The sequence below is a fragment of the Pituophis catenifer genome, unplaced genomic scaffold, assembly GCF_029215685.1.
Source record: "Pituophis catenifer annectens isolate HBS135680 unplaced genomic scaffold, rPitCat1.0.hap2 SCAF_6, whole genome shotgun sequence".
NCBI lineage: Eukaryota > Metazoa > Chordata > Lepidosauria > Squamata > Colubridae > Pituophis > Pituophis catenifer.
In genome coordinates this window covers 96,433,850-96,446,056 of record NW_027256886.1, presented here as the reverse complement: position 1 = coordinate 96,446,056, position 12,207 = coordinate 96,433,850, and the positions used below count along the sequence as shown (strand labels likewise).

Here is a 12,207-nt window from a genome sequence, read left to right as displayed (position 1 = left end):
AATAGACAATTTATCACTGATGCAGATGTCTGCCAAATTCTCCAGCCAGCATAAGAGTCCCTAACTCCTCCATATCTAAAAGCTTTTTGCATTTAAGTTTAGTATGTATTCATTCAGACATCTAATGAAACATAAACAACTAAGTCTATGTTTAAACCTAAATTAGAGGCTAAATTTGTAGTCGATATGAGAGATGTAATAACGTACGTCATTTTATAATATTTGTGCTTTACATTTTTTTCTGGTTTCTCTGTAATTACATTGTTTGAACTAGTTTATTAACAAAGAATTCAGACTCCTCCATTAATACAATGAAGTAATAAAAATATTGCAGAAGATTATCTGGACTTTTATATTCTTTTAGCGCAAGGGTTCGTAATTCTTAATCCCAAATCATTGTGTATAGCTCCAAATCTCATTTAAAAATTGCAGCTAAGAAAATAAAGGAAATTATTATGAGGAATAATCATATGAAATATGTTTGCTTACATTTTGAATCAAATTTTATCTTGGTCTTGGTCCTGTCCAATTGCAGCTTCTGACAGAAATCAATTTCAACCTGAAAATATGAATGTATTCCTAATTTATAGTAAATAGCCTATTTTGGGGTTGGTATCCAGCTTAAATGGCTTTGACATAAAGGTAGGAAGATCCAAAATGAGTATTATTGTCAAAGCATATTGATGTATACTGCAAGCATGAAGAACTTAATACATTTTTGTGCATTCTCTTGCATGTGTTTTCTACAGTAGTAACAACATGGGTTACTACTCCCTTTCCCATCACCAGTATCTCTCCTCAGAAATGTCACTGGTGTGGTAATAAGACTTTACTTAGTGATTGCAAGTTGTTGATCAGAGATTATCATAAACTAGTGACCAAAGATGTGAGCTTTTTAGCTTTCTCTTGCTGCAAGACAGGAGTAAGGAGAGAATCTGTGCACGTTAGAAGGGGTTTCAGTAAAGCAAGTTGTGGGTGATACTTTATAGACTGAATTAGACTGTGGTTTGGCAATTACCTTTTTTCTTGTTATTTTGAATGAATGTATTGTGTTTTGTGCAGGATAGAGATCTAGGAGATGAATATGGTTGGAAACAAGTTCATGGAGATGTTTTCAGGCCATCTAGTCATCCTTTAATATTTTCGTCCCTTATTGGTTCTGGCTGCCAAATCTTTGCAGTTTCTTTCATAGTAATCATTGTTGCCATGCTGGAAGATTTGTATACAGAGTAAGTATTACTTTCTGGTTATATAAAAATATATTGGTAAGGTCCAATGGGCCCACTTGTATAGCACTAGAGTTTTCCAAAGATAGAAAAATAGCCGTACAGGCAGAAGATACATAGATAATGCTCATATATTTATTTGGCTTAGAGTATTAACATAAGTAAAGTAAAAATTATGGTAAAACATATTTTAAATTTAAAATGGTGAATTAGATCCTAAACTCTCTTCCTTGAATAGAACATAGTCTATTGAACCAAGCTTCACTCACATCAGACTTATGTGCAAGATAGCACGAATCTAGTAGTGGGAATGTTCTCTGTATTTAAGACCATCCCCTCTCCCCTTGAAGATCTGAAGAAATATTCCCCACCACCATCTGTTACCATATTCTGAGCAAATCCAAAACAATCCTCCAATATTAGAAGTAAATTATTGGGTGTAAACCTAAACTTCCTTTCAGGCAAATAAAACATCTTATTAAAAACTTGGTTCTGTACAGTCAAATCATTTTTGTAGCTATTAACATAAAAAATATCAACATTTAATATAGTATAACAAATTTCAGAATAGAACCATAAATAGTAGTGTCTGTGGTGGGGGGGACCAAAACAATAAAGCATAGTTTCAGTATTACAAAGCAAGCCCAGTCATGACATTACATGCAGATCTTGGCACATATACATATGCTTTTAGCATTAAAAATATAGCAAGCTTCTGGAAACACAAATGAACATTAAACAAAATTAAGATGGGAAGATCAAATAGTATTAAAGCCAAAGATATGACAAAATCTCTAGCTTGTTTAAATCAGTTTAGATGTCCGCTAGCTATAATGGACTTCAATTTTATATCCATAAAAGATAAACATTCCCAAGATGAATAAAGTATCCACATATATCCAGTCTAGTTGCCTACTGATCAAACGGTAGATATTTTATTCTTCTTTCCAATATGGGTACCATTGAGAGCACTATAAAGTTATTTTTTCTTTGCTAGATTTCTAGAAGCTTCTAGACAACAACCATGTTTTCCCCAAAATAAGACGTCCCCTGATAACAAGCCCAATTGGGCTTTTGAGTGCATGACAATAAGGCCAAGCACTTATTTCATGGTTCAAAAAAATATAAGACAGGGTCTTATTTTTGGGAAAACATGGTAGAAGCCAAAAAAGCTGCAAGAATAATACAGACTCAGAGAGATGCTAATAGAGGCAGAAGCAGGGATGGCTTTGAAATAGAGGAGAACGATTAACACAGTATCATTTTTTTCTAGTAAAATTATTTTACTTGCTATTAGCTGTATGCTATTTCCTATTCAGACAGAACATAAATTCCTTCTGCCACTCTGTTTTTATTGATATATCTCCCTGATTGAGTTGGGTGCGCAAGGAATAAGTGTTTCTACTCAGATGTGCTATGCCCTGTAGTTTGAAAACTATGGAAAGAAAACTGTAGTTGGCGTCATAGCATCACAGGATGGTGATTTTAATTTTTTTTTAAAAAAATCAGATTTTTAAAAAATTATTTTCATAAAATGCTTTTGGAATAAAAATCTATCTAAAGATAGTTTTCTATTTAAGATACATTCATAATTTAGTTTATTCAGCATGAAATGGCGCTTAGTTATGTAGCATGAGCCTGTATATTTTGCAATATTGCGACTGTCGGTGAGTCAACAGCAGGTCAGAGGAGGAGTTACTGCGGGATAGAGATGACAGTTGCTCTTTAAAAATTATGATTTAAATCAAGTTGATTTAAAACAACCCTTTTTACTAGTGATTTAAATCATGATTTAAATAGTGATTTAAATTGACTTGATTTAAATCAAATCCACCCTGTAGCATCATAATGCTTTTATTATTTCTGGGATACCACTAACCATGGCAATGATAGCCATCTCTTTTCAGCTCAAGAACCAAAGTTTAACTAAATGAGAACTAAGCATTCAACATTATTTTTATACGTTTACTTTTCTTTTTGCAGTCACTTGTATAGCAAAAAAATGTTTTTTATTTTAGGAGAGGATCAATGTTAAGTACTGCTATTTTTGTTTATGCTGCAACATCACCAGTGAATGGCTACTTTGGAGGAAGCCTTTATGCCAGGCAAGGAGGTAAAGCATTTCTTGATTATTGTTCATACTGCAGTCTAGCACAAGACATGGTATAGCTACTTCAAGAGTTTTCTTGGTATATCTACATATGTGTTCATGCATGAAGAATACTTTTGCTGATGAAGCAACCAGCTGATCATCTAAATGTGTGCAGGGAGAACTTGAAGAAGTCATGCAGAGTGCATTGAGAAGTACACTACTTCTTTCACACCTAATATCCAATGCTGAAAATATTACAGACTAATATTTTTAAAATAAACATGATTGGAAGTGAAGTACTGTGTTCTAAGAAGATGAGTTTATGGCTTTTAGCATGTATTGGTAAGAAACTGATAGTAATTGATAGATTCAAAAGTAGTATTAAAAAGAATTGTTTATAATAATGGAAATATATCCGTCTCCTGCTTGGACTTAATATAGATTTGTCTATTAATTGAGTGTGTCTCCACCATATACAGTTCATTCTTATTTCTTCCTCTCCCCTTGACTTGATTTTTTTGTTTTCCATTATAATGTTTTTGGATTGTATTGCCCCTCTATGCTGAGGTAGGCAGAGCTTTTTTTCTTCTTCTTTTTTATTATGGGTAGCTAAAGAAGAATATTCTACTTTAAATCTTTCTCTTAGCTCTCCATATAAAAGCTATTGGAAATTAAATATATGTGCAATCAGTTGGTCTTTTGGCTTTATCTCATATTCATCATATTCTTATTCTAGCAACTCTTGATTCTTTCTTTATAGTTCTGATTTCATAGTCTGTCTCAAATGATCTTCATTTTTTTATTTGTCACTCTCAATGCTGACAATATCTGCATGTATCTTTTTAGCAGCTATATTGCACTACTAAATTCATAGTTACGGTGTTTGTCATAAGGACATATATCCTTTCATATGTACAGATGACAAGGCAAGTCTCTCCCATTCCATTCCTATACTTCTGAAAATCATATTAACATGCAAAATTATACATTTGCCTCTTGATTGATAATAGCATTTCAGTCTGTCAAAATAATATTTTTCTGCTTTCAGTGCCATGTATTCATGTGTGTGTGTGTGTGTGTGTGTGTGTGATAAAACCAAATACAGTTGCAAGAAAAAGTATGTGAACCCCTTGGGATTACGTGGAGTTTTGCATGAATTGGTCATAAAATGTGCTCTGAACTTCATCTAAGTCACAACAATAGAAAAACACAGTCTGCTTAAAATAATACTACACAAACATTAGATGTTGCCATGGTTTAATTGAACATAACATGTAAACATTCACAGTGCAGGGTATGTGAACCTTTGGACTTAATAACTGGTTGACCCTCCTTTGGCAGCAATAACCTCAACCAAACGTTTCCTGTAGTTGCAGATCAGACCTGCACAACGATCTGGAGTAATTTTGGACCACTCCTCTTCACAAAATTGTTTCAGTGTAGCAATATTCTTGGGATGTCTGGTGTGAATCGCTCTCTTAAGGTCATGCCACAGCATTTCAATTGGGTTGACGTCAGGACTCTGACTGGGCCACTCCAAAAGGCGTATTCTGTGCTGTTGAAGCCATTTTTTTGTTGAATTACTTGAATAACTGGTTATCAAGAGTTCTGAAGCAGGTATCTAGCTCTGGTATTCCTTTAAATTGACAGCAGTACGATCATAGGCAGATCCAAAATTGGATTGCACAGAGATTTAAGGACATAAGTGCCCAATTGGATATTGCACAGGTGACAGCAGTAAAAGTTTGCCCCTGGTTATCAGCCAATAAACAAAATTTTAAAATAGAAAAATATTTAACTGTGCCTTTATTTCCCGTCATAAGGAGATTTTTTACCAAATTGAGATTAGACCAACTTCAAACAAACATGCTTTGGGGTAGGTATAAGGGTATCCCTGTAAGAGAAAGAGTCTGTTTATGTGGGACGGGGGAAGTTGAAACAACGTCCCATGTCCCTCAGATTTGAGGGAACATCAACTGGGCAGGATCTTTTATACCAGCACCCCTGAGTCTAAAGAGCACTTCTTGCAACATTGTTAGGTTCTAACTTGCAGTTGGTGAAATGGATTGCCAAATTTGCGGTAAAGTTGATGGAAAAAAGGACAAAGTTGGTGCAGCAGAATGTGGTAGATTGTAGGAAAGACCATTTGATCTAATAATGTAATTTTAATCGTAGTTTTAAGACTGATTGGGTAGATGCAGGAGTGACATTATAATTTTAATCATATTTAAATTGTATCTCAAATGATTGTATTTTATTCCGATTTCATTTTAGATCGTATTTTATTCTAATTGCATTTTTAATCGTGCGTTATTCCAATTTCATTTAAATTGTTTTACCAAACTTTTGTAATGATTTGTTTCTGGAACTCTGCACTTTGATATGGCCCAAGGGCTCATCAATAAATAAATTCATTCATCACTACTTGTATGATTTGGGTCATTGTCCTGTTGCATCACCCATCCTTTGCGGAGCTTCAGTTGGCAGACAGATGGTCGTACGTTTTCCTGCAAAATGTCTTGATAAACTCTGGAATTCATTTTCCCATCAATGACAACAATCCGTCCAGGCCCTGAGGCAGCAAAGCAGCCCTAAACCATGATGCTCCCTCCGCCATGTTTTACAGTGGGGATGAGGTTTTGATGTTGGTGTGCTGTGCCTTTTTTTCTCCACACATAGTGTTGTGTGTTCTTCCCAAACAACTCAATTTTGGTTTCATCTGTCCACAGTATATTTTGCCAGTAGTGCTGTGGAACATCCAGGTGCTCTTTTGCAAACTTCAAACGTGCTGCAATATTTTTTTTGGACAGCAATGGCTTCCTCCGTGGTGTCCTCCCATGTACTCCATTCTTGTTTTCCTTATTGTAGATGTGTCAACAAAAATGTTAGCATGTGCCAGAGATTTCTGTAGGTCTGACACTCTAGGATTCTTCTTTACCTCATGCAGCATTCTGCACTGTGCTCTTGCAGTCATTTTTACAGGACGACCACGCCTAGGGAGTCTGTAGACAGTCTGTCTTACCGTGGACACATGAACATCAAGGCTTTTGGAGATACTTTTGTAACCCTTTCCAGCTTCATGCAAGTCAACAATTCTTGATCGTAGGTCTTCTGAGAGCTCTTTTCTGCGAGGCATGGTTCACATCAGACAGTGCTTCTTGAAACCAGTAAACCCAAAACAGGTGTGTGTTTTTAAAGGGCAGGACAGCTGTCAGCAACACATCCAATATCATCACACTGATTGGAGTCAAGGTTGGCTCACTCCTGGCTCCAGTTAGCTCTTGGAGAAGTCATTAGGCTAGGGGCTCACATACTTTTTCCTCCCTGCATTGTGAATGTTTACATGTTATGTTCAATTAAACCATGGCAACATCTAATGTTTGTGTAGTATTATTTTAAGCAGACTGTGTTTTTCTATTGTTGTGACTTAGATGAAGTTCAGAGCGCATTTTATGACCAATTCATGCAAAACTCCACGTAATCCCAAGGGGTTCACATACTTTTTCTTGCAACTGTACATGACAATGAAAGCAGAAATTATACATACATAAATACATACATACATACATACATACATACATACATACATACATACATACAGGGGTGAAATGTAAAATTTGTAACTACTGGTTCTGTGGGCGTTGCTTGGTGGGGGTGGGGGTAATGTGACTGCCCAGTGTGGCCAACTTTTTTTTTTTAACTTTTAAAAGCATTTTTTCTACAACCTTAAGAGGTTGCAGAAAAAAATGCTTTTAGAAGCCTCTGACGATCAGGCAACTCAGCTGGGATCGCCAGAGGCTTTTAAGGGCATTTTTTTTTCCTACAACCTCTTTGGCTGAAGAGGTTGTAGAAAAAATGCTTTTAAAAGCCTCTGACAATCCTAGCTGAGCCGTACAATCATCAGAGGCTTTTTTTTTTTTTTTTTACTTTTAAAAGCATTTTTTCGGCCGAAGAGGTTGTAGAAAAAATGTTTTTAAAAGTAAAAAAAAAGAGCCTCTGAAGATTGCGCAGCTCAGCTGGGCATGGGGGTGGGGTAGGGATTTTTGCTATCAGTTCTCTGAACCACCTGCCGCCATCACTACTGGATCGGGCGATCCGGTCCGAACCGGGAGCATTTCACCCCTGCATACATACATACATACATACATACATACATCAGGGGTGAAATGCTCCCGGTTCGGACCGGCTCGGGCGAGTAGGTAGCGATGGCAGCGGGCAGTTCGGAGAACCGGTAGCAAAAATCCCTGCCCCCGCCCCCCATGCCCAGCTGAGCCGCACGATCATCAGAACCTTTTTTTTCTTTTAAATGGCTCTTATGAGCCAAGCTCTGACAATCCCAGCTGAGTTGCCTGCTAATCGGTAGCAAAAATCCCTCCCCCTCCCCCCCTCAGCTTGCTTACCTTAGCTGCTGGTCGCAATGCCTTGCTGTAATCCCTGCAATCCATTGCATCAGCAAGCAACTGAATCTCCCTGCCTGCAATCAAGCAGGCAGGGAGTTGTGGACTTCAGCTCCCAGAATTCCGCAGCCAGCAAAGCAAAGCTGGCTGAGGAATTCTGGGAGTTGAAGTCTACAAGTCTTAAAGTTGCCAAGGTTGGAGACCCCTATTGGGTAAGTTTTTTTCCCCTTTGAGAGCTTTAAAAAAGTAGTTAATTGGGTTTTTTTTTAGTTGTTTTTTGTTTAGACCTAGCCCTTTAAAGTTTAGGAAGTTTTAAATTTAGCTGCTTTTATATAAAAATAAAATAAAATAAAATAATATTTGTGCAGCTTTCTGAGATTTAGTGTGTTTCTGTAGTGTTTCTACACAAACACACAAAATCTCACAAAGCTGTATGTGGAATTTTGTGTGTGTAAAGTGTGAAAGTTGGTTTTTTGGGCTTTTTGTGGCTGTGTGAGGTTTCTGCTTGTTGCAGGGGCCATTCTGGGTCTAGCACAGCTGCTTTTACATTGTGGGTGAGCCTGTTGTGTTGTGTGTGTAAAGTGTGAAAGTTGTTTTTTTGGGGGGGGCTTTTTGTGGCTGTGTGGGGTTCCTGCTTGTTGCAGGGGCCATTTTGGGTCTAGTACAGCTGCTTTTATATTGTGGGTGAGCCGGTTGTGTTGTGTTGTGTTTTGTAGGTTAAAAAAGGGCAAAGAAGTGACATTGACTTGGCCATGCCCACCTGACCAACAAGCCATGCCCTCCTAGTCACCTTACCACCAAGCCCCGCCCACTAATTAAGCCATGCCCACAGAATCGGTAGCAAAAATTGTTAGATTTCACCCCTGACATACATATATACATACATACGTCCATACATATTTGCATAGACAGCCTAGACATTGGTATTTGAATATAGATACTTTTAAAATTTATATTTTATTGCGTTTCACCTAATCTAGGTGAAATGTTAATATATATTACTAGTCCATGTATGATATGCCATACATTAAATAAATAAATAAATAAATGTTCTAAAGCTTAGGTTTTTGTTACCTGACCTTCAACCTTCTGTACCTTTGTCCTTGTCATGTATAAATGTTCTGAACAACAAAGAACAGAGGAAAGAGTTCAAGATCTTATTGCAGACCATCAGAGACGAATTATTCTGCATTCACTGATTCTTGTGGTTAAATCAACTATAAATCCATGCAACAATAGTATGGCCCAGATACTATAATGTTATTAGTATTTTTTCTTCATTTTCTTTTTTGTTTTCTTTTTAAATAAATAGTGGTGATTTTTGTATTCAGTTCAGAGATTCACATCCATTCTCACATTGTTAAGACAGTTCATGTATTTCATACCATTTTCTCACCCTTTTGCAGCTACATAGTATGTGGCACACAGTAAATACTATTGGTATAGTTATTTAAAATTGAGGAAGAAAATTAGCTCAGTGTAATTAATATAACATGAATGAAGGCAAATATGTGTGTTCCAGGATAATGTTGCAGGATCCAATTTAGGTTGGTCACCTGCTTGGCCAACAATTCTCAGTAGCTGTGAAATTCTTTTTGTAAGTCCTTATTCATTGAAGTGTGAGGCTACTAATGAGTAGCCGCTGGCACAGTGTTGTGCCAATGGCTGACACAATCGTTACATTTCCTGATCCCACCCTCAAACAGCATGGTCACATCATCCATACAATATTTGACAAAACTACAAGACTTAAATGGGGCTCCTGATGAGATCATGTTCTCCTTTGACATAGTGTCCCTATTTACATCCCTCCCTCCCCACCTAGCAGTAATAGATAGAAAACTAGAAGAAGAGTACAACGCAGATCAGAACAACCTAACCAGGACACAACTCATGAAACTATTCCAATACTGTCAACATATTTTCTTTATGTTCAAAAGGTAAATGTATGAGCAAATAAAATGGACACCCAGGGGATCTCCAATATCAAGAGTCATGGCATAAACTGTCCTGCATGAACTAGAATACCATACATTTCAAAACTATACACTTAAGTTTTGGTGCTGCTACATGGATGACACATTTATCATCACCCAAAAAATGTACTGAAAGACTTTCATACCCTATTGAACTCTATTTTCCCAGATGTACAGTTCACACTGGAGGAAGAAACATCCAGACAATTGTCAGCTTTAGATGTACTTGTCAACAGGCAGGAAGATGGAAGCCTTTAAACCACAGTTTATTTCAAAGCCACCATCATTCCATGCATCCTGGGTTTCAACAGTAGCCATCCACCTTGACTTAAAAAGAGTTGCATCCAACATTATATGGCAGGATGAGAACTCACTGTATACCCAGCAAGCTAAACAACTGGAGAACAGGTACCTATGTGAACAATTCAGGCTGAATGACTACTACAAGCTTTTATGATAAGATGCCTGCGGAACACGCAGGGGAGAGAAAAGAAGAAAGAAAGTACAAGACCACACTACCACACATCAAAAACATTTTGGAAGCAGTAGAATGCAGCTTCCAAGATCTGCAAGTGGGCATCGCACACTGCCCAGAGGCTATCATACGAAGACAAATTATGCATTGTAACAATTGCTTGGAGGTGGGACATACTTCTATAATCTACCAAATCCTCTACATGGATTATCCCTGTGACTATGTAGGACAGATGGGGAGGAAACTAGCCACCAGACTGCAAGAACACAAGTGTGCGGTCAGATGAGGAAACCTGAACTCATTGGTAGCCTCACATTTCAATGAACAAGGACATACATTCAATTTCACAATTACTGAGGTTGTTGGCCGAGCAGGTACCAAGATAGGGAAATGATTGAAGCCTTGGAAACAGGCCCATCTTATCAGGTACTTAGGAGCCAAGGACTTTGCAAGACAAGGAAACAACAGCCAACGATTTAGTGGCCAGCCATCAGTACCCCAATCAACAGGGGGCCACAAAAAAGAGGCATCAAATAAATGCTAAGCATGGAATAGCCCAAAGCATACATTCTGGTAGAGACAAGTTCCCTGAGGATGGGCTCCAGCGTGAGTCCGAAGGCTTGGAAGACATATGCCTCTAGTTCCGGTGACCGACCTAGATTGGATCCGTGATCAGTATAATCTTACTTTCTATGGATGGAACTCATTGCTGGCATTCTTGCTTGCAAAGTCCTGTTGTATGAGAATAAGATAGTCACATGCAGCTAATTTTCTGTGGGATTGGAATTTTCAGTATCACCCTAGATCAAGAGTCCCCAACCTTTTGGACCTCAGGGACCACCAAGTTCATAATTTTAAATCCCTCGGACCACTAATACGAATCCAGTGCGCCGCTTTTTTTTTTTTTTTTAATTTGATTTATATGCCGCCCTTCTCCGGAGACTCAGGGCGGCTTACAATGTGCTCAGCAATAGCCTTCATACTTTTGTATATTTTATACAAAGTCAGCTTATTGCCCCCACAAACTGGGTCCTCATTTAACCTACCTTAGAAAGGATGGAAGGCTGAGTCAACCTTGAGCCTTGGAGAGATTCGAACCAGCAGTAAATTGCAGGCAGCTGTGTTAATAACAGGGTGCTTTAAACCACTGTAGTACCTTGCTGAAGCACCTGGATTCCCAGTGACAGGATGGGGTCCTTCAGGCACTCTCCCTCCTCTTTCTTTCTCTCTCCTTCTCTCTTTCTTTCATTTTCTCTTTCTCTCTGTCTCCCCCTCTCTCTTTCTCTCTCTCCCACTCATTCTCTCTCTGATTCCCTCTCTCTCTTTTCTTTTTCTCTCTCTTCTGTCTCTCTCATTCTCTGTCTCTTTCTCTCTTTCTCTTTCATTCTCTGTCTCTCTCATTCTCTCTGATTCTTTCTCTGTCTCATTCTCTGATTCTGTCTCTGTCTCTGTCTCTCTCTCATTTTGTCTCTCATTCTCTCTGATTTTCTGATTCTCTGATTCTTTCTCTCATTCTCTCTCTCGTTCTGATTCTCTCTCTCATTCTCTCATTCTCTTTCCCTCTCCCATCTCATGAGCCATCTCATGTGTCTTGGGGCTGAGAGGAAGTCAAGCGTATCCCCGAGAGACCGAGGTGCGCGGAGCATCAACAAGAGCCGGAAGAAACGGCTGTGAGATCCAGCAAGAAACGAAGCTTCGCTCCCGCTCTGGAATATGGAGTGAATCTCCATCCTCCCTCCCTTTCCCTTGCCAGGCGAGGAGTGACTGGTGACAGCCACTGATGGTTTAGGTGACAGGAAGCTACAGCAGGGGAAAGAAACAGCCCGGGGTTGCCACCACCTGTTGCTTCGGCCCGCCTGCACTGCCACCCCCCCCTTGCACCATTAGCTCATTCCAGCTGCGCTGCAAAGTTGCAAATTGCACAAACCTCCCTCTACAGCGGAGATTTACAGCCCCACCATGAGCTGCCTGTCCAGTCCCATATTCCAGAGCTCTAGTCACAGGACTGGCCATTGCTCATCCTGGAGCAACTCCTCCACTC

The 12,207-nt window shown here is 38.6% G+C and overlaps 1 protein-coding gene across 1 annotated transcript in view; it reads left to right on the top strand.

Moving 5' to 3' along the window:
• Positions 1–12,207, top strand: part of TM9SF3 (transmembrane 9 superfamily member 3) — an 80,951-nt gene that overhangs the window by 59,539 nt on the left and 9,205 nt on the right. Inside the window, exons 7-8 of the mRNA XM_070945836.1 lie at positions 1,063–1,229; positions 3,245–3,339. Of these exons, the coding sequence (XP_070801937.1) occupies positions 1,063–1,229; positions 3,245–3,339 (262 nt within the window). The remainder of the gene's footprint in view (positions 1–1,062; positions 1,230–3,244; positions 3,340–12,207) is intronic.